The sequence below is a fragment of the Mercenaria mercenaria genome, chromosome 19 (genome assembly GCF_021730395.1).
Source record: "Mercenaria mercenaria strain notata chromosome 19, MADL_Memer_1, whole genome shotgun sequence".
Taxonomy (NCBI): Eukaryota; Metazoa; Mollusca; class Bivalvia; order Venerida; family Veneridae; genus Mercenaria; species Mercenaria mercenaria.
In genome coordinates this window covers 13,762,782-13,782,466 of record NC_069379.1, presented here as the reverse complement: position 1 = coordinate 13,782,466, position 19,685 = coordinate 13,762,782, and the positions used below count along the sequence as shown (strand labels likewise).

At 36.2% G+C, this 19,685-nt stretch overlaps 1 protein-coding gene across 2 annotated transcripts in view; it reads right to left on the bottom strand.

The window, feature by feature from the left end:
• Positions 1–19,685, bottom strand: part of LOC123541853 (uncharacterized) — a 42,278-nt gene that overhangs the window by 2,715 nt on the left and 19,878 nt on the right. For both annotated transcript variants that reach the window (XM_053531885.1, XM_053531886.1), the window contains 14 exons: positions 19,171–19,293; positions 18,508–18,697; positions 17,835–18,047; positions 16,114–16,366; positions 15,565–15,696; positions 14,771–14,894; positions 14,084–14,209; positions 12,643–12,763; positions 12,087–12,365; positions 11,338–11,447; positions 10,487–10,624; positions 8,090–8,174; positions 7,038–7,157; positions 394–498 (listed from right to left, as the gene is read on the bottom strand). In XM_053531885.1, coding sequence (XP_053387860.1) covers positions 394–498; positions 7,038–7,157; positions 8,090–8,174; positions 10,487–10,624; positions 11,338–11,447; positions 12,087–12,365; positions 12,643–12,763; positions 14,084–14,209; positions 14,771–14,894; positions 15,565–15,696; positions 16,114–16,366; positions 17,835–18,047; positions 18,508–18,697; positions 19,171–19,293 — 2,119 coding nt within the window. The remainder of the gene's footprint in view (positions 1–393; positions 499–7,037; positions 7,158–8,089; positions 8,175–10,486; positions 10,625–11,337; positions 11,448–12,086; positions 12,366–12,642; positions 12,764–14,083; positions 14,210–14,770; positions 14,895–15,564; positions 15,697–16,113; positions 16,367–17,834; positions 18,048–18,507; positions 18,698–19,170; positions 19,294–19,685) is intronic.

The window sequence follows — 19,685 nt, the reverse complement described above, 5'->3', positions numbered from 1 at the left end:
ATTTTCAATTTTCCTTGTCTGTAAACCTTTTAATTTACTGTGGAATCATTAATATTCCTATGAGGGACTGAGTTTCGCTGTTCAATCAAACAACTGATTTATTGTGAAATTATCAATATTATTGGAGTTGGATTCTGTGGCTGAGTTAATCCATTAATATAAATCAAAGTGAACAAAACTTTATGTTCAAAGGTTAAAATGCATGAATGTACATCCCCACAAAATAGCCAATCTTGCAAAATCCATAGTATTCCTTACCCAAGATATGAAATGATTTCACAATATCATATTTATGAATCACATGTAGACTTCCCTGGAAGGTAACAACTTTATCAGAATTTCATGAAATTTTAGTTTCTCAAAATACGGACTTATCTACAGAATTAACCATACCTGCAATGTCATAACAACTTTCTGATTGTCCTTTAACTGTGAGGTCTGAGTTTTCAGCTCCTGTCTCAACATCTCAATCTGAGTCTGGAGGGCTTTCTCTCTCTCCTGAAAATTTACACAATATCAAAGGTAATCTGATTCTTACCTTTTAAGAGTAATTACAAGAATCAACTAAAATTGGTAAAAACTGGAGCTGCTTTTGAGAAAAGCACATGTCTCCCACAACTGCCTAATCATCCGAATAATAGAATATGAGTCAACCATGCACAAAGACCATAACAGCCTTTTCAGACTTTTAGTGCTTTGATTATCAAAAACAAGTTTCAAGGCTTTAATTCTGAAATGCCTGGGCCAATATGGCTAGTTCTCCAACCTGGCCGAGGACTTATTGGCAAACACATTTTGTTCAAGTTTGATGAAGATCGTACGAGATTTGTTTGACTTAGAGTGTAGGCAAGATTTGTGACAGTCAGACAGACAGTCAGACACACACACAGACAGACAAGAGTAAATCAATATGTGAAGTAAATCATTATGTCTCCCACACCACTTTGTGGTGGGAGACATAACAACAGCTATCAAGAAAGAACAAGAGGACCATGATGGTCCTGAATCGCTCACCTCTTCCCACATGACCCAGTTTTGAGTATGACGTCGTTTTTTCTATTATTTGACATAGTGACCTAGTTTTGAACATGACCTAGGTATTATCAAGATAAAAATTCTGACCAATTTTCATGAAGATCCATTGAAAAATATGGTCTCTAGAGAGGTCACAAGGTTTTTCTATTATTTGACCTATTGACCCAGTTTTCGAAGGTACGTGACTCTGTTTTGAACTTTACCTAGATATCATCAAGGTGAACATTCTCACTAATTTTCATGAAGATCTCATGAAAAATATGGCCTCTAGAGAGGTCATAAGGTTTTTCTATTTTTATACCTACTGGCCTAGTTTTTGACCGCACGTGACCCAGTTTCGAAACTGACCTAGATATCATCAAGGTGAACATCAGATCAATTTTCATGAAGATCCATTGAAAAATATGGCCTCTAGAGAGGTCAAAAGATTTTAATAATTTTAGACCTACTGACCTAGTTTTTGACCGCAGTTGACCCAGTTTCAAACTTGACCTAGATATCATCAAGATGAACATTCAGACCAACTTTCATACAGATCCCATGAAAAGTATGGCCTCTAGAGAGGTCACAAGGTTTTTTTATTATTTGACCTACTGACCTAGTTTTTTAAGGCACGTGACCCAGTTTCAAAACTGATCTAGATATCATCAAGGTGAACATTCTGACCAATTTTCATGAAGATCCATTCACAAGTATGGCCTCTAGAGAGGTCACAAGGTTTTTCTATTTTTAGACCTACTGTCCTAGTTTTTGATCGCAGTTGACCCAGTTTCGAACTTGACCTAGATATCATCAAGATGAACATTCAGACCAATTTTCATACATATCCCATGAAAAATATGGCCTTTAGAGAGGTCACAAGGTTTTTCTATTATTTGACCTACTGACCTAGTTTTTTAAGGTACGTGACCCACTTTCGAACTCGACCTAGATATCATCAAGATGAACATTCAGACTTACTTTCATACAGATCCCATGAAATATATGGCCTCTAGAGAGGTCACAAGGTTTTTCTATTATTTGACCTACTGACCTAGTTTTTGATGGCACGTGACCCACTTTCGAACTTGACCTAGAAATCATCAAGATGAACATTCTGACCAATTTTCATGAAGATCTCATGAAATATATGGCCTCTAGAGAGGTCACAAGGTTTTTCTATTTTTAGACCTACTGACCTAGTTTTTGACCGCACGTGACCCAGTTTCGAAACTGACCTAGATATCATCAAGGTGAACATCAGATCAATTTTCATGAAGATCCATTGAAAAATATGGCCTCTAGAGAGGTAAAAAGATTTTAATAATTTTAGACCTACTGACCTAGTTTTTGACCGCAGTTGACCCAGTTTCAAATTTGATCTAGATATCATTAAGATGAACATTCAGACCAACTTTCATACAGATCCAATGAAAAGTATGGCCTCTAGAGAGGTCACAAGGTTTTTTTATTATTTGACCTACTGACCTAGTTTTTTAAGGCACGTGACCCAGTTTCAAAACTGATCTAGATATCATCAAGGTGAATATTCTGACCAATTTTCATGAAGATCCATTCACAAGTATGGCCTCTAGAGAGGTCACAAGGTTTTTCTATTTTTAGACCTACTGACCTAGTTTTTGACCGCAGTTGACCCAGTTTCGAACTTGACCTAGATATCATCAAGATGAACATTCAGACCAATTTTCATACAGATCCCATGAAAAATATGGCATTTAGAGAGGTCACAAGGTTTTTCTATTATTTGACCTACTGACCTAGTTTTTAAAGGTACGTGACCCATTTTCGAACTCGACCTAGATATCATCAAGATGAACATTCAGACTAACTTTCATACAGATCCCATGAAAAATATGGCCTCTAGAGAGGTCACAAGGTTTTTCTATTATTTGACCTACTGACCTAGTTTTTGACGGCACGTGACCCACTTTCGAACTTGACCTAGATATCATCAAGATGAACATTCTGACCAATTTTCATGAAGATCTCATGAAATATATGGCCTCTAGAGAGGTCACAAGGTTTTTCTATTTTTAGACCTATTGACCTAGTTTTTGACGGCACGTGACCCACTTTCGAACCTGACCTAGATATCATCAAGATGAACAATCAAACCAACTTTCATACAGATCCCATGAAAAATATGGCCTTTAGAGAGGTCACAAGGTTTTTCTATTATTTGACCTACTGACCTAGTTTTTAAAGGGCACGTGACCCAGTTTCGAACTTGACCTAGATATCATCAAGGTGAACGTTCTGACCAATTTCATGAAGATCTTGTGAAATATATGGCCTCTAGAGAGGTCACAAGGTTTTTCTATTTTTAGACCTACTGACCTAGTTTTTGATGGCACGTGACCCAGTTTCGAACTTGACCTAGATATCATCAAGATAAACATTCTGACCAATTTTCATGAAGATCTTGTGAAATATATGGCCTCTAGAGAGGTCACAAGGTTTTTCTATTTTTAGACCTACTGACCTAGTTTTTGACGGCACGTGACCCAGTTTCGAACTTGACCTAGATATCATCAAGATGAACATTCTGACCAACTTTCATAAAGATCCCATGAAAAATGTGACCTCTAGAGTGGTCACAAGCAAAAGTTTACGGACGCACGGACGCACGGACGGACGACGGACGACGGACACCGCGCGATCACAAAAGCTCACCTTGTCACTTTGTGACAGGTGAGCTAAAAATGTTACAAATATGAATTCTGACCTTTTTAAAATGCGACCCTGACCTTGAAAGTAGTGACCTGGTTTGTGCAGTCTGCATGTAGTCTCGCTAGTTAGTTTTATAGGTTAAGAAACAAGAGGACCATGATGGTCCTGAATCGCTCACCTCTTCCCACATGACCCAGTTTTGAGTATGACGTCGTTTTTTCTATTATTTGACATAGTGACCTAGTTTTTCAGCTCATGTGACCCAGTTTTGAACTTGACCTAGATATTATCAAGATAAAAATTCTGACCAATTTTCATGAAGATCCATTGAAAAATATGGTCTCTAGAGAGGTCACAAGGTTTTTCTATTATTTGACCTATTGACCTAGTTTTCGAAGGTACGTGACCCTGTTTTGACCTTTATCTAGATATCATCAAGATGAACATTCTCACTATTTCTAAGATCTCATGAAAAACATGGCCTCTAGAGAGGTCACAATGTTTTTCTATCTTTATACCTACTGGCCTAGTTTTTGACCGCACATGACCCAGTTTCGAAACTGACCTAGATATCATCAAGGTGAACATTCAGATCAATTTTCATGAAGATCCATTGAAAAATATGGCCTCTAGAGAGGTCAAAGTTTTAATAATTTTAGGACCTACTGACCTAGTTTTTGACCGCAGTTGACCCAGTTTCAAACTTGACCTAGATATCATCAAGATGAACATTCAGACCAACTTTCATACAGATCCCATGAAAAGTATGGCTCTAGAGAGGTCACAAGGTTTCTTTATTATTTGACCTACTGACCTAGTTTTTTAAGGCACGTGACCCAGTTTCAAACTTGATCTAGATATCATCAAGGTGAACTTCTGACCAATTTTTATGGAGATCCATTCAAAGTATGGCCTCTAGAGGGGTCATAAGGTTTTTACTATTTTTAGACCTACTGACTAGTTTTTGACCGCACATGACCCTGTTTCGAACTTGACCTAGATATCATCAAGATGAACACTCAGACAATTTTCATACAGATCCCATGAAAAATATGGCCTTTAGAGAGGTCACAAAGTTTTCCATTATCTGACCTACTGACCTAGTTTTTGATGGCACGTGACCAACTTTTGAACTTGACCTAGATATCATCAAGACGAACATTCAGACCAACTTTCATACAGATCCCATCAAAAATATGGCCTCTAGAGAGGTCACAAGGTTTTTCTATTATTTGACCTACTGACCTAGTTTTTGAAGGCCCGTGACCCACTTTCGAACTTGACCTAGATATCATCAAGGTGAACATTCTGAGCAATTTTCATGAAGATCTTGTGAAATATATGGCCTCTAGAGAGGTCACAAGGTTTTTCTATTTTTAGACCTACTGACCTAGTTTTTGACGGCACGTGACCCAGTTTCGAACTTGACCTAGATATCATCAAAATGAACATTCTGACCAATTTTCATAAAGATCCCATGAAAAATGTGACCTCTAGAGTGGTCACAAGCAAAAGTTTACGGACGGACGGACGACGGACACTGCGCGATCACAAAAGCTCACCTTGTCACTTTGTGACAGGTGAGCTAAAAATAGTGTGGACACAATTTTGACCTATTTGATCTCTGACCTTGACATGTGACCTTGGCTTAAGTGACCCAGGTTGTATGCTACATGTCATCTGGATGCGTTTAACAATGCTGATTTTGTGGTATCATTTCTAGAAGACATTGAGTATTAAGCAAGTATTTAAGATATTAATCTTTGACCTCTGTGACCTTGACCTTTGACTCAGTAGCCTTGATCATGTGCTCTGAAAATCTTCCTAGTGGTTTATGGAGCAGACATGATGCAACCTTTGACATTTACACCTAAGTGTGACCAGTCACCTTGACCTAAGACATACAGATCTGAGCATAGCTTTATTAAAAATTTTCCAACTGGTTAAGAAGTTATGGAGCTGACATAATGGATTGAAGGACTGAACAACTGAGACATGAACCTCCATAATACATGTACTTTGTATCTCGGGGTATTAAACACGTATGTAATCTATACGGTTATGAACTAAAACTCTGGTCTGATTGCCGTCTAATTAAGTATTTTGCAACACCACTCAAGATTTATCATAATAAAGATTATCTTTTATAATTCTGATTATAAGTTTTAAGCACTATTACCCGTAACTGATACTTTCTCACTACATGTATTTAGCCAGGAATAAAGAAATTGTAATATCTTTAATTGTAGCATCTGAGATGCTTACTGAAATAAAGTTATCCTACTTATAGGCTTACCCACATGAATATGAAATTGCAGACTTTGGTCAGTTAGAACCCTTCTTCACTCTTTTAAAGTAAGAAGGCCCTTTCATTTGGATTACCTTGTTGCTATCGCTATGTTATTTGTAACAATATGATGTAAACAAGAGCTGTCCGTAAGATAGCCAAGCTCGACTATTCGAAATATTGTCCCAGAAGCAGGAAAATATTACCCAAACAGGTTAAATATCAAAAGAGTTTTAAGTTCAAAAGGGGACATAATTAGACCAAAATGCATATCAGAGTTATGGGACTTGCCGCTTTAAACTTGTTTTATAACCCCGAAGGCACATGTGTTTCAATTCAATATCTGCATTACTTTTGGAGATAGTAACTTGCTTGTAAAACTTTAACCAGAATTTTCGAACTCCAAAAGGGGACATAATTTGCCCAAAATACATGTCAGAGTTATGGGACTTGACCAAGTGAGGTTGGTAATTGATCTAGAATAAGAAAAAATAAGTTTCAAACCTATAGGCCTTTTAGTAATAGCTGTATGTACTTGCACGCAAATTTTTAACCAGGATTTTCTAAGTCCAAAAGGGTGCATAATTTGGCCAAAATGAAGGTAAAAGTTATGGGACTTGGTGCTATCAACTAGTTTTATAACCCCGAAGACATGTGAAGTTTCTCAATATCTACATTAGTTTTGGAGATAGCCAGCGTGAGTAGAATAGCTAGACTATTCTTTGAATAGTCGAGCTAATGACCCTAAGATATTAGTTTATTAAATAAATTAAATAATGTCTTCAGCTACATATTCAAGAAACACAAAAGTCTCTTAGTTTTGACATTCCAGACATCTAACCTAACAAATATACAAGATTATCTCACACCTTGAAATTGAGATATCTTATAGACAAAATAGTAATACATTTTTGTAATTTATAGACAGAAGATTCCAAATGATGTGACCAACTTACATTTTTATTATCTTGAATTTAATCCAATAAGGGAGACAATTTGAAACTCATCCATGTCCCCCATTGCAACATTTTCTATCGTTACTCACCAAAGCTCGTTGCTCGGCTTCATTTCTAAACTGCTCTTGTCGCTGTAAATGTTCCATTTCTAACTCCTGTATACGTTTCTCTGCCGTCTTTTTCTCTTCTCTAGTCATATGAAGTTCTCCCTGAAAATGGAAATTATTAGTTAACATCAACAGGTACCTTGAAATGTCTGAATCTGAAAATGCATGGGTTCTATCTTATAAACGGAACAAAATAGGCTTCACACTAATTTTACGTTGTAAGAAAATTTGATCCTTAAAGTTACATACATTTCTAACATGGATAGATTTTATTACCAGTTAACAAAGAAGAAATTCAAGCTCTGTATATTCTGCAATAAACAACGGTTGACGCATGGACTGGTAAGAGAGCTTTATGACGTCAAAATGCCAGATGACGTTACCTCCATTACTTCTCAAATAAATGAAGCCCAGCATATTTGTTACCAAAATATTTCAATGAACATGTAAGAATGAAAACAATCAAGGCCTTCGTGTGATTTGTCGTCTTATTTACCACTCTTCATCGTTCAAACTCTTAGATATTAAATCACTCGTGCTAATGCCTTCGTAGTTCAATTCCTTCTGTATGAACTCTGAACCGTGACATATAACACACCACTCTTAAGGCCCTGATTATTTGTTAAACAAAAAAAACTTGAGGAATACAACTATCCTACAGTATAGAAGGAAACAACAAATAAATTAATAAACAAGTAGCTGCGTTCAATAAACGCTTGATGCCCCTAGTGACATCCTTGTCAATACAAAGCAACCTAAGTCCAAAACGAGGTCAAGTTCAAGGTCAAGGTCAAACTGAGGTCAGGTGATGTCTGAAGATGAGGAATGGTCACAGGTTACATCTGCATTAGTATCATGTCATTCTAGTTAGGAGTATTGATGCTAGATGAAACGGTCCCATTTGGTTAACCTCGTATAGACGGACGAACGGAGACGAATGGAAAGGACAATCACTATATGCCTCCAGCATCAGTACATGCCTGGGGCACAATAAAATCAGGGTTTAAATCAAGTCACATCAAACTATTCCTTACCAATAATGCTTCTTCTCTCCTTTTTACAGTGACATCAGAAACAAACCCTCTTGCACTCAACTGCTCCTTTAAACCCATATCTTGCCTGAAATAAAGTGAAGCCTACTGTATTTTCCAATTAATAAGGCAATATAATAAAATGATACAGTACTTTCTTACCAGTACAGTATTATGGTAGTTTTAACTCGCTCTGTCCCTTTGGTCAGATTTCTCTGGGTGTGTTCAATTCGGGTAGAGTCGAGCGGGTTTTTCACACCACCGCCAATCGAACGCGAGTAGTGCAATGCTAGTGTCGAGGTCACAGATCAAGAACGTGTTCCTCCCACAATGGGGAGTGAAGTCGAGCAAATGTGCATATTGACTTGATACAAAATGGCAGCATAGCAATGGAAAGCAAAAGGTTAGCACTGAGCACAAGTTGTATCGATTGTAAATAAAGTCTGACATTTGCATCAAAGCTGATATTGAGAACTAATGTAAATTTATCGAATTAAATGTAGATGCGTCCTTTTGATTAAAGTCCTTTTGATTGATCATATTTACGCTCAACTTGACCTGACTCGAGCCTGTTCAATTTGACAGTAACCTGCGCATGCGCAAATGTAACACTAGTGTACTCTCGCTTGACCAAATCGAATGCACTCCTTGTGTCGGTACTAGTAGAGGATGAATCTCGCACCTTGTGTGGCTGCCTTTGAACTACCTAAAACGCTTTTGAGGGCATTTAACATGAAATAATCTGATATGATATAAAACAACCTCTTGTTAAAGGAAAAGGTTGATTGAACAGATTGTCTTTGATATACATCCTAAAATGTCAGCTACTTGAAGGATTTATTAAACACTATTACCTTAATTACATGTACATCCTACGACAGCCACTGATACATAAATTTTTATAGTGGATTATCAAGTAATACATGGATTGATTTTTTATGCAGTTAACTGCACATATTGCAATAGAAATTTGCATACTCTGTGTAATATAAGATAATACAAATACAGTCGAACTACGTTCACTAATACTCAGATAATTCAAACACCATCCTTCGCAGGAACTCATATTCAGATCCCGGCAATATCCCTACGTAATGAATAATTCATGACAGCTAAAACTACCGATAACTCAAAAAATTTTGCCTGCCCTGTATAGCTTGAGCAAACAGTTTGACTGTATGCATGTGAAAAACCAATAAATCAAACAGCGTTGTATGCAACAATTGTAGCAAATGATATATTCTGCAAGAAAAGCTTACAATATTTTACATACAAGTGAAGTTTATTTGTTTAAATTATGCAGCAGGTATTTCAACAACAACACACATAAAAGTTTTGTCTAAAGTAATTTATCGCACCACAATGACAAAATAGTTGTATGTCCACTTTTCCAGCTTTTGATTGTGGATTGGTGAGGACTGCAAATGAACGTTGTTTCAGGCATGAGCAAGCCGCTAGGTAAAACCAACAACCATCTAAAAGCCAAGTGGATGTCTTCAAAGGCTTAAGGTTTCGAGCCAACATTGTTGCAAGGCAAGTGAAGCCAAATCTGACATATTTGGCCACAGAAGTCCCTAGTCTTGTGCTCTACATATACGTAGCAAACTGGTCAAGCACATTCAGTGATTTACATACATTTAAAGCTGGTGATATTTACTTAATATGCTTACAACATTTCATATCTCTGACTATAATTTTACCTTACACATTTCACTTTCTGTGTTCTGTAAAAATCATGCATCAATCAATGAAATAGCTGCATTATTATGCTATAACAGTAATTTTCAAAGACTAAAATGAATTCTCAATTCCTGGAAAGAACTTTAACCTATCAATTTACAGGATTTCAAACCAGAAATACCGTGAAGGCAGAGGGCACAATGTAATAATGACAATTAGTAATTTCCATTTGATTATGATTTTTTAGTACATGATTTTGGCATTTTCCAGTTGTCATCTAAACCACAACTTACAAGAGCTACATTTACTACCAATTTTGTTTGAAATTGTTTGTTTTGTGTTTGAAATTTGCATGCATATAATCTGAAGATGTACTTTTTTCAGATTAAAAAGCTGATTTCTGATATATTGCTGTATATATACCGGTTGGCATCATTAGATATCCAAATATTTTCTTGAGTTGTATGTGAAGTTTGAATGTTTCCAGCTGATGGTAAACTTGAGTTTTAGAATGAAATTATATACAAAATGTAATCGATTTAATTATAATGCCCATTTTATCAATGTGTCAATGTTATCTCACTGACCAGCAATAAGCCTGTATTTTTTGTACCAAAACAGCCTTTTGCAGACAGTAGATTAGACAGTAATATTACAGCTCCAAGCTTCACTAAACTAAACTCTTTGATAAATTTGTCAAAACAAAACCTTCTATCTTACCCCGCATAGCCTCTATTTTGTCTGAATCTATTATGTGCCCACTGGGAACTGGCTGATGCACTTTTTGCACGAGACATCTGACTAGTAGGATACCGCCTTGTCTGTCTGGAACTGATTGGCATCACAGTTTTAGATCGACTACAATAAAAGTTATATCAAATCTTGTATGAAATGCAGTAACTGTTATCATGATTACACAAAACAGGACTTCATTTATTTTTTCCAGTCATTTTGCTAAAGTAAGTTGTTTAATAGCTTCCTTTCTTATTTACTGAAACTCATACTGACATAATTTCATAGCACCACCCCTTTGAATAATAAATGGTATTGCCCAAATTGAATGCCAGACCAGTCCATTTATAAAATTTAGCAGGCTAAAGGCTAAAAGTCATTTTGTTGTGTTCCATTGCATTAAAGACTTTAAAATTTGTTTAGTTATCCAAAATATGATCTCTCCTGCTATCTAGAATTTTCTTTACCTTAAAAAGCAAATACAGCAGTCCAGAAGTACTGTGAAATCAGTAATATTCGTTGGGGACTAATTTTCATGGATTTCGCAGTTGGATCAATCCACGAATTTTAATCAAAAGAAACAAATAAATTTCCCATTCATTTTATGTTCAAAAGTTGAAATCCATGAATTCATATTCCCACGAAATTGCCGTTTTGACCACGAAATTTCATGCCCAGAAAATTAAATGATTTTTCAGAAGTAATGACTGACTATGAAACTTCTGGAACTAAAGCATCTATTGTACCAACTAAAATTGCTAATGATCTTCTGAATTAACCTGCCATATGAGTTACCAACGGCTATTATAAATGAGCAATATACAAACACAAAAATTTACCTTGTGAGTTTCAGATCCTTGTTGCTGCCATCTGACTGGTTAGATAAGTCTACCTCACTTTCTGTGCTGTTATTAGAAAAAGACCTAACCCTCACTTCCCGTGGAGAGTTCTGAAAAATAACACAATGTGTACTGAAGTCCACGCATTTTATTTTGAGAATATAACTGTAGTTAAATCAATCAAATAGGATTTTTTTCATCTTTATTGGTAGTAAAGTCACATGTACCAAAACAATTTGGCCATTTTTGCTATATTTTGACGGTGGAATTAGATCTTAGGTTTTCCCCAACTCCCCATAGAATTTCCTAAATAAATCTAAATTTCAGAATTTTATCAAGACTGAACAGTGTTTGTCCCGCTAAAGCGACTATAAGTATATATAAAGCATATCTTAGTTTACACCCATCTTATTTACTAGGGTCTAAATCACAATTTCTGGATATTATTTTCTTTATTTGGCGGTAGTTTGCAAGCTGTGAGGTCTTTAATTACCTAAATCCTAGAATTTGACCAAAAAGTGTTAGTGACCCTGATATGACTACAAGGCAGTGAAACACAGCTCATTCAAGATTTAACTGCTCAACCACAATGGCTCACTGGAGTGTTTAATGCTGTTCCTGGCCATTTTCTTCCATTGCTTATGTTTGAATTGCTCAAAATTCTGGTAAACTCCCATCATTTTCCTCATCCCCAGGCAATTCTGGTGACTGGTATTTAACATATAAAATATATCTCGCTTTACACACACCTTATTTACTGGGGGTGCTAGATCACTATTTCTGGGGGTAAGGTTTTTGTCGGGCGGCAGTTTACATGGTGTGAGATCTCGGTTGATTTGAATACTAGACATGGAGGTATCTATCGTCGCTCGCTTTCTGTCTTCATCTGACTGTTCGCTAGTGTCATCGGCAAGGTTACCGTCTGTATCATCCCCAATCACAGGAGGGGTCAGCCCTATCCCAGGGCTAAGACCCTGAGATTCTTCAGGCTTAGAATTGGCAAGTTCTTCTTTTATCCAAGTTGGCACCTGTGTTTGAAAGCAAAGAAAACAAAACAAATACAAAATGATTCAAGAATAGAGTCATTTTATAAAATCATAGACACAGTTCGCATTCCAAAATTAAACCCGACCGGTAAAGAAAAATTTTGAAGACAACATTTGGATTTCAAACAAAAACTATGACAGCTTTCCCCGAGAAAATTTTTAAATATATATATACCTGTACACAATGTATGGACTTATGGTTCACTGACTCAGAGAGTCCATCTTCGATGCATATAAAGTTAAGACTGTATATACTTACAGTTCCCTGTGTGTCCATCTCTGAGGTTTCTGATGAATATTCATCACCACCTTCCCGACTTGATGCTGACCTCCCCGTGCCGGTATTTGGTACTGGCAGAGTAGAACCACTATATCTCTTTCTATAAATAACAGCAAGTACTATAAAAGTTGTATAATGCGCAAATTGAAATTTTTTTTGCAGTTTTCTGATTGCTTAAATTCGAAACTGAAAATTTCCTGTATTTATTTACATATAATACTTAATAATATTAAAATTGAAAATTTAGCGAGACAGATAAATTCCCGAGAAGATAAATTCGCTAAATTTCGCAAAAAATTAGACATTTACAGAACCTTAATATACAGAATTGATAGTTTTGCAAATGAAAAATGTATTACTAAGTCATTGATAAGTCTACATCTTTGGAAAAGGCAATACATATATCTTAAGGATAACATGCATGGTGTAATAGGTTAAAATTTCACCAAAAGCGTACATACAACTTGATAATTTAAGCCTTAAAAATGTCAAACGATAGAAATAAGGTGCATATTGACAAGTTATACAGTGACAGAAGTTCTCAAAAATTTCCTTTAGATTACCTCCCCTGATAATTTTGGTTTTTCGTGAGTTATCTTCCCTGAAAACTAGAAAAAAATGATTTTCTCCTTTTCCCTACGGGGAATTTTAGTTTTCTTTTTAATATTTGTATCAGAATCATAAAATGCAGCTTTCTAGCTCAAAATTTTCTCGAAACTCAAGTTCAGATTCTCATAATCAGAGAAATTATATATTTCCCATAGGCATCAATGTTAACTTCAATACTGATTATCTCCCCAAAAAATGACAAAATTTGAAAAATCTCTCGGTGAAAAGTTTTTAATTTTGAATGTCTTTAAAGTGACCAAATTTCATTTAAATATTACCATCCAGTTACAAGAAATGAACTATGGCTATTACACCATGTTATCCTTAATATGAAGAAGTAAAACTGTTACTCTGAGAGGCTGAGACAAGTACCATTATCAGCTCTCCATTTGAAAATTTCTGATGTTGCATGACAATAAGGTAAGAACGAAAAATATTGATGTTTAGGGTTACTTGAATTGAAAACTAAGTAGGAAAGTAGGCACTCCTTTTTTTTGTAACTTTTTTTATAATATTTTTTTTTATTTCAGGGAGAAACTGTCATTTAAAAAGTGAAAATAGGAAACTTCTTAAGAATGGATTTTAACAAATGTTTAAAAAAAAAACAAAACTAAATTTCTCTTCCAACAGCAATAAAAAAGATAATAAAATAACATTAGTGTCATGCTTACTTTTACGGTAACCCTACACACTGGTTTCTTTTATTGGCCAAAAGGTCCCTGCCAGTAAGATATTAAATTTTATAAAGGCCAGCATACATGTACATCAATATATTTTATATTTCAAACTTAATTCAAAATGTTCAAGCTACCTTATTCCCCTTTTCTTCCGGGATTTTCGCCTGGGAGGAGGAGCTGTAGTTTCTAGCTGTATAAATATGTTTTCCCCATGACTGAAGAATGAGTTTAGTGTTAACATCTCCTCTCCTGGTATTATCCTGGAAATTAAACCAAAGTCAAATAATATAAAAAAGAAATTTGGAACTAGTCTAAAAATGCTGCCCTCCTATTGGTGAATTTAAAGCCAGGGATCAGAAACAACCTGTCAGATGAAGGAGATTCCACATTGGTATCCAAACTAAAGTTTTGAAATGTTTGGCCACAATATTTCCTTTTCAAATGGGAAAAGTCTGCAGGAGGCTGACACTGATGTTTTAAAGTTAAAATAAATGCATTATGTAGCAACATACAAAGTTTGTCACAGCAAAGCCTTGTGTACACAATTCAAAAAATTGTTAAACTGCTATGTATGTAAGAGTGTTATTTATTAAAATGGAATGGCAAGAAATAGGCCATGGTTTTCCAAACACTTTTCAACAAGATGAATAAATAATTTCTTCATTAAATAATCTCAAATTACAGCAAGCAGAAAATTAAAAGAAGCAGAAAAACAAATAAAAGCAGATAATAACTAAGTTAAACTTTGCTGCATAATTAGGCACCTCTGATAACATTGCTTCATACTAGAAACAAATGATAAATTTGCTGCACAAATATACCTCATCAAATGATCTGGAGGAAATATAATCTCAGAGTCATCTTTCAGAAGATTGTCTGTCTCCTTCTCTTTCTCTTTAGCATTCTCTCTACTACTAGCACTTGTTGATCTTCTTGGCACACTACCTGTTATAAATAAAATAATTGAGCCGCACCATAAGAAAACCAACAGAGTTCATTTGTGACCAGTATCAATCCAGACCAGCCTGCGCATCCACGCAGTCTGGTCAGGATCCATGCTGTTCTCTAAATGTTTCTCCAGTTGAAAAAGCCTTTGAAAGCGGATGCGCAGGCTGGTCTGGATCCATGCCGGTCACAAATGCACTATATTAGTTTTCTCATGGCGCAGCTCAAATATTTCTTAATGGGTTTTGAGTAGCACTTACACAATTTAGTTTAGTCCAGTTTTTTATGGTGGAGAAATACACTCCCCCCACCCCCACACATACTCACAGGTGTCCATCATTCAGACATTGTTTCAGACATACATGTAGGAAGAACTATCGACCTTCCATAAGAAAGTTGGGTAGTTTCCTCACACAAGGGAATTTTTCAGCCAAAGGGAGTCTTCAAACCCAAAGTAATGGGGGAAAATGAATGGGTAAAAGGACATTTGGCCCATGCAATTTGAGATATATACAACACATATTTTCAAATTGAGTATGATTTGCATGGTTGACATAATATAAAATATTTAGATAAGACTTATATTTACACACTTAAATTGACAACAATCCTGATGAACATATAAAATTCCTATTAATTATAATTGATATCTACAATTTATTATGCTTACTTAGTGGCCGAAATCCGGTTCTCATTGCCATTTCAGAACCACCACTCAAGTCTCCTGTGTAGCCGCTATCTAGGCTTGTTTGTCTTTGTGGACTCTTCTGACCTTCAGAGTCCTTGTCTGTGTTACTTACATCTGAAATTTTTGACAAAAAAAAAATGAATTTCCCTGTTTACAACAGCAAAATGGAAATATCTGATGCAAGGGTTAGCAATAAAATTATTGATGACTGCTGAATGACACAAGGGTTATGTAATAGCTCACTTTCAGCACTTTCAGAACTCTGCTATAAAGATTTATATATAAAGAAGTTTACCTCTGGTACCCTGAGACAAACAATTTTCAATTTAAAATAATGTTGCTACATGACTTCAATAAGCTGAATTTCTGGTTAACCTTGGCCATTATGATTACTGCACATGTCGCACACTGCACCATTATGGATCTGTCAATGGCAGCTGTAGCGACTGATTTGAAGTTTTATGGCTTTTCTGTTACTACTTATAATAATGTATAAAATAAAGTAAAATAATTTCATAAAACACTATGTACCATCACTATTAGCATCCTTTAAACTCGACAAGCTAATACCACTTGTGTTACTCATCTGACGGGAATGTGACGCATTTCTAGGTGTCACAGATTCCACACGCATGTCGTCTTTATGGCTGCCGGTCAGGCTTGAGCGACTATCGTGTTCATCAGTTGTAGACTGGGTTGAAGGGTCTTTGAACCTTAGACCCCAGTAGTAGATCTCGTTCTGGTCAGTGCTTGCTACAGTATAGTGATCCCCACATTGTACTCTCTGTAACATATTATGATCAAATATTACCATACTTGCATGAAAGTTTAATATGTCCACTTGTGGCCGAGTGGTTAAGGTCGCTGACTTCAAATCACTTGCCTCAAACGAGCCTCACTCGGGGCGTTGAATTCTTCATGTGAGGAAGCCATCCAGCTGGCTTACGGAGGTCGGTGGTTCTACCCAGGTGCCCGCTCGTGATGAAATAATGCACGTAGGGGCACCTGGGGTCTTCCTCCACCATTAAAGCTGGAAAGTCGCCATATGACCAATCATGTGTCGGTGCAACGTTAAATCCAAAAAATAATAATAATATGTCCACTAGAGTGTTATACAAATTTTTCCTTGATTACAGAACACGGAATGAAATTTCCCACTCTGAGGAAATTGATTCCATGGCAATATGGCACTAAAGTATTCTCCAAATAATTAAAAATTTCAAATAAAAGTCTCATTTATAATAAGTCCTATTTTCTAAAAGCAGCAAAATGAAATTAAGTTTTGATAAATAAGAGTCATTGTGAACGATGCAGTGTAAGAAAAATTTAACCAGCACTGGTGCAAACACTGAAAACTCTCAGGTTTTAATGCTTCATTGCTTTCTTCCGGTGATATACATGTAAGGCCATTTTGTGTCGATTCGCGTAAAACCCAACTCACTCACTCATTGCTTTCTTGTAAAGTAGGCACAAAAAATGCTACTGTGGGACTAAATCAAATTACTTTTAATCACATTAAAACTTTAACTGACTAACTGCCAAGATCCAAGGCTTTAGATACTTTCATATAACTTAATATAAACAGGCCCTGCAACCCAGTGATAAAGGCTGCTGATTTTGTGAGCCGATTCCCCCAATACTGTGGGCTTGAAACCTGGCTTCCCGTGCAGAATTCTTTCACATGAGGAGGCCATCAAGCTGACTTGCAGAAGGTTCTGGTTCTACCCAGGTGTTCCCATGCCTTAAATAAATGCTATGTGATGCATCTGAAATCTTCGTCCACAGTGAAAGGCTGGAAAGTTGCAATATGTCCTATAATAGTGTTGGCGTGATGTTAAATATAATAACAACAAACTAGATGCCCACGGGTAAAATGTCGAGCCCGTCCTTTGACCCCTAACAGTGACCTTGACCTTTGAAATAGTCTGTCTTTTTGAGTTAAACATTCATGCCAGATATAAACAAGATTCCCCAATGCATGTCAAAATTATGCGCCTGACAGGATCTGAAATTACCTCTGACCTCCAACTGTGACCTTTACCTTTGAGATAGGAACCTGGGATTTGCACATGACACTCTGTCTCACTTAGGTTAACATTAATGCCAAATATAAACAAGATTGCTCCATGCCAGTTAAAGTTTGGACAAACAAATCCAGATTGACACAAAGTTGTATGTACATACACCAAAACCAACATTTGGACAACTGTGTGTTCACTTTCACAAGTGGGCTTGACAAAAAATTAACCTACCACAATACACTTCTCCTCCATAGATTTGACAAGAACTGGTGCATTGTTTGGTTTTGTTCCCTCAATTCCTAACTGACCCTCAGTGTTCCTACCAAATGTATACACATGGCCTGGTTCAACTATGACGGCTGTGTGGTGACGTCCCATGGAGATATCTATCACACGCTGACGTAACCGAACAGACGTAGGCACTTTTTGTCCTTCAACTTCCGTCTATAAAAAATGGGATTTCCTTTGAACTATTATCTAACAATAATTCTCATTTTATCCATTATATGTATCTATGGCATATTCCTTTTTCTTTCATCTCCCATCAAAATAAATGACATGCATGCAAAAGTTATTACTTATATGTAGTTCTATGCAATTTTAATATATATGAAGTAAATGTCCTAGCTCTAAAGTTATAGAGGAGACCAGTCAAAGAATGCAGCCTTGCCATTGGTCAATTTCAAATTTTGTGCTCTGAAACAACCAATCAGATGCTAGAGTTTTGAGACTGGTTTGCTATGCACTTATGTAATATGTGAAAACATGATAAAAACTGCTGAAACTTAAGCACAGTCTACAGCAGGAATTTCCTTTAGATCTCAGAACTGGAACTAAAAGTAAAGAGGTATAACTTAGGAGTCAAATTAGTCAAATAAATATACTAAAACAAAATTTAACATACCCTTATAAAGATATTTTTCATGGCCCCTAGAATTCCCTGCCTCTGGTTTAATCCTAGCTTATTTTCTGTGTTACTGCCACACGCAAACACCCTCATTCTCTCGTCTGTCAGGAACATTGTACCATCATACCCACAGAACACCTCTCGAATCAGTTCTTGATCAGAAATGGTAACTTTCATAGGTTGGCAGCTGAAAATTGTTTAATATAGCAAAACCTGTGTAGGGAAGTATTTGCTGTGAAGACTGGAATTATCAAGTAATCACGTGGCTCACTGCTTGATTAATAGTCTTACCTGTCTTATAGAGCTAGTCCAAGAACAATTTGTAAAATTAAGCTCTTACTGGTGGTGCCTATACACTGGAGAATAAATGACTGTAAATACTGAAGAACAACTGCTAACTGTCAGAATTTCAAGAAATCTGAAATATACTAATTCACCCACTTTTTCAAAACCCACACAACTGTATATTATGTAGACAAAATGAAATGATTTCACTCTAAAGTATATGGAATTGGGGATATGAAAATACCGCTATTCATCTAGTAGTTACTCAACAAACGTGGTCAGCAGTAGTTTAGTCGAGACTAATTAATTAAAGCAATTGTGATTAAAGCTTCAAACTTGACCTTCAAACATTCTAAAGAGAGAAACAAAGCTTACTGGTTTTCTTCATTTCCGAGACCCAGTCTTCCATCAGCACCTTGTCCCCAGGCAAATATTTCTCCTTCACTTCCTACCACAACAACATGGGAGGGACCACAAGCAACGGATATCACATCCACACTGTAAAATAGTATGCACTGTGAGAAAATGATCCTTGAGTTTTATGAGCTTCCCCACGTGGAACGTACATGATGTTACAGCTTTGCCTACAGTTAAAATTTTGTTTTTGTGGTTCAGTTCAGAGTCATCGACTCAAATTAGGTCATATTATACATAATTTATTCTAGGTCAATTGTGAAGAAAGTTCTACAACTTATATTAATCACTCTCGATACCTCATTCCTGATGGGATCCATCGCTACTAGGGTATGAGAGGGTATTTAGGTCATATGGCTGTTTTTAAAGATTTTTATAATGGAGGAAGACCCCAAGTGTCTCTCTAAACATTATTTCAGGCATGGGTAGGCATCTGTGTATTGTGCAGAACCGCAGACATTCCATAAGGCAGCTGG